This window comes from Eimeria mitis, genomic scaffold (genome assembly GCF_000499745.2).
Source record: "Eimeria mitis Houghton genomic scaffold, Emh_scaff2885, whole genome shotgun sequence".
Lineage (NCBI taxonomy): Eukaryota > Apicomplexa > Conoidasida > Eucoccidiorida > Eimeriidae > Eimeria > Eimeria mitis.
The window spans coordinates 1,624-4,832 of NW_013571224.1; the positions used below are offsets into that span (position 1 = coordinate 1,624).

The 3,209-nt window shown below is 61.5% G+C and overlaps 1 protein-coding gene across 1 annotated transcript in view; it reads right to left on the bottom strand.

The window, feature by feature from the left end:
• The window catches only part of EMH_0059900 (uncharacterized protein), a gene marked incomplete at both ends in the record, with an annotated part of 5,883 nt that overhangs the window by 1,593 nt on the left and 1,081 nt on the right, over nt 1-3,209 (bottom strand). The window contains 2 exons of the mRNA XM_013497728.1: nt 1-754; nt 1,037-2,641. Of these exons, the coding sequence (XP_013353182.1) occupies nt 1-754; nt 1,037-2,641 (2,359 nt within the window). The remainder of the gene's footprint in view (nt 755-1,036; nt 2,642-3,209) is intronic.

Here is a 3,209-nt window from a genome sequence, read left to right on the forward strand (position 1 = left end):
CAGCAGCTGCTGCTGCTGCTGCATCTGCTGCAGTCCCTGCTGCTGCTGCTCTCGCTGCTGCTGCTGCTGCTTTAGGCAAGCCCAGCATTGCCCGCAGCACTTCTGAAGCTGCGTGGTGGTTGCTGCTGCAAGGAACTGCTGCGCATTCCTGCTGCTGCTGCTGCTGCGGCTGCTGCTGCTGCTGCTTCTGCTGCTGCTGCACGTTGCGGTGCAGCCGCTGCAGCTCCTGGGCGACGAATGCGCGCAGCAGCAGCAACAGCATCGAATGACCATTGGACCTCAGCAGCAGCCAGGCCGCTTGCTGCTGCTGCTGTTGCTGCTGCTGCTTTGCTGCAGCGAGCAGCAGCAGCAACACGTTCAGTGCTAAGCAGCGCGCTGCTGGAGGCAGCAACCCCCCCTGCTGCAGCAGCGCAACAGCAACCTCAATCCCGTCGACGCATGGACCCTGTGCTGCTGCTGCTGCCGCTGCTGCTGCTGCTGTTGCTGCTGCTGGTATTGCTGCTGGTATGCAGAACGCACTTGCTGCTGCAGCAGAAGCAGCAGCAGAAGCCGAGTCGCAAGCAGCAAAAGCTGAGTTTGTTTGGAACGGGTCAGGCTGCACAAGACTGCTGCTGCTGCTGCTGCTGCTGCTGCTGCTATGAAGCTGCAGCGCCTGGGGATAGCACTGCAGCAGCCGCTGCCACAGCAGCAGCAGCAGCGGCAAGAATGCAGCACCGGGAGCAGCTGAGTGCAGCAGCACCTGCTGCACCACCGCCTGCAAGTCAGCAGCAGCGCATGCATTCGGCAGCAAGCTCGTCAACTGCAGCAGCAGCAGGAACAGCAGCAAACTCGAAAGCAGCAAGGCCAGCAGCAACAGCAGCAGCAGCAACAGCAGCAGCAGCAACAGCAGCAGCAGCAACAGCAGCAGCAGCAACAGCAGCACAAGCAAAAAACACAGCAGCGCTGGCAGCAACCGCAGCACAGGTAAGCAACCAAAGGCACACGCCAAAACAGAACAGCAGCAGCAGCAGCAGCAGCAACAGCAACTGTAGCCTACATTGCACATGGCTAGAGGATCATTTACAACTTCTGCTGCAGCAGAGTGCTGCAGCAGCAGCAGCTGCTCGCTGCCGCGCCGAAGCAGGCTGCATGCAGCTCCTTCAGCAAGGCGAGCAGCAGCAGCAGCAGCAGCAGCAGCAGTAGCCGGTGCTGCTGCTGTTGATGGTGTTGAGTTAAGGCGCAGCAGCTGGCATTCTCCTGAAACTGTTCTGCTGCTGCTGCTGCTGCTGTTGCTGCTGCTGCTGTTGCTGCTGCTGCTGCTGCTGTCTCGGTGGGCTCCCAAGAAGTGGAGGTCCAGCAACTCCCAGCCCCATCCCTCCCCGCTGCTGCTGCTGCTGCTGCTGCTGCTGCTGCTGCAGGCAGCAGTTGCTGCTGCAGCACGCCGCCGCTGCATGCGCTGCAGCACAGCCAAGCGACGGAGGAGCTGCTGCAGTGCAGCAGGCGGCAAGGGAGGTCTCTGTACACCCCAATGCTGCTGCTGCTGCTGCTGTTGCTGCTGCTGCTGCTGCTGCTGCTGCTTGCCACCGCCGCCAACGCCCGGCGGCAGCCGAAGGAAGCTCTGATAACTCGGAACCGCCTGCTGCTGCTTTTGTTGCTGCTGCTGCTGCTGCTTCTGTTGCTGCTGCTGCTGCTGCTGCTGCTGCAGGTACAGCAGCAAGAGAGACTTCCAGTCATCCTGCAGCAGCTCCACATACACCCCGCCACAGAGGCCGCGCAGCAGCAGCAGACCTTCCCACTGCTGCTGCAGCAGCAGCAGCAAGGCCGAGAGATAGCTGCTGCTGTCCCTGAGCCGCTGCTGCTGCTGCTGTTGCAGAACTGCCTGCTGCAGTGCAGCAGCAAACAGACGCCATTTCATAGGAGCACTCCACCTGCTGCAGTGCGGCAGCAGCACCGCGCTGCTGCTGCTGCTGCTGCTGCTGCTGCTGTTGCTGCTGCTGCTGCATTCCCATCCTAGCAGCAGACGTTCCTCCGACGCTGCAGCCCATCTCCCTACGACGGGGCAAAGCGCGCCGCCCAAATCGCTGCTGCTGCTGCTGCTGCTGCTGCTGCTGTTGCTGCTGCTGCTGCTGTAGTGTAGTGGGGCGGCGGGCTGCTGCAGCTGCAGCAAAGCAGAGGGTGGGAGCAGCTGAAGCACCTGCAGCATAGCTTGTTGGTTGCTGTTGCTGCTGTTGCTGCTGCTGTTGCTGCTGCTGTTGTTGTTGCTGCTGCTGCTGTTGCTGCTGCAGTCAGCAGCAGGCTCACCACAGAGCAGCGCCAGCACATTCAGCAGCAGCGACTCCTCCGTCTGCTGCACTAGCTGCTGCTTACCCTGCAGCACCAGCAAGCTGCTGCTGCTGCTGCCAGGAGCAGCAGCAGCAGCAGCAAAGTCATCTGCTGCTGCTGTGTCTTGCTTCGCAGCAAGCTGCTGCCGCCGCTGCCGCCATTGCTGCAGTTGCTGCTGCTGCTGCTGCACTTCCTGCTGCTGTTCATCGCCTCGCTGCAGCAGCAGCAACAGCCGCAGCAGCAACGGCAGCAGCAGGCCAACACGAACAGCAACAGCAGCAACCTGCCTCCTGAGAGTCGCCGGCGCATGCAGCAGCAGCAGCTGCAGCAGCAGCAGCGCCTGCAGCAACAAAATGAAAGACAAGCAGCAACTTGCTGCTGCAGTGTCCAAGGCGCTCCCTCAAGACAGCAGCAACAGCCGCAGCAGCAACAGCCGCAGCAGCAACAGCAGCAGCAAAAACAACAACAGCAGCAGCAGCAGCAGCAGCTGAAGCACGCATGGAGTCTGCCATCGCCTGAGTGGCAGCACGAACCTCGAACAGCAGCAGCAGCAGAAGCATCAGCAGCAGCAGCAGCAGAAGCAGCAGCAGCAGCAGCAGCAGCAGGTTTACCCTGAGTCTGCATCTTTCGTCTGGGTGTTGGGTGAGATCTATGATTAGCCCCATGCTGCTGCTGCTGCTGCTGCATGCAGCAACGCCTCGCAGCAGCAGCAGCAACGGGTTGTGCTGCTTCTCCCCCAAGCAGCAGCAGCAGAGCTGCAGCACGGCGCAGACAATTTCAGCATCTGCTGCAGCTATGAAGCCTGGGCCAGCAGCAGCAGCAGCAGCAGCTGCTGCTGCTGCTGCAGCAGCAGCAGCATGTGTTTCTGCTGCTGCTGCTGTTACGGAGCCGAAACGGTGGCCTGCTGC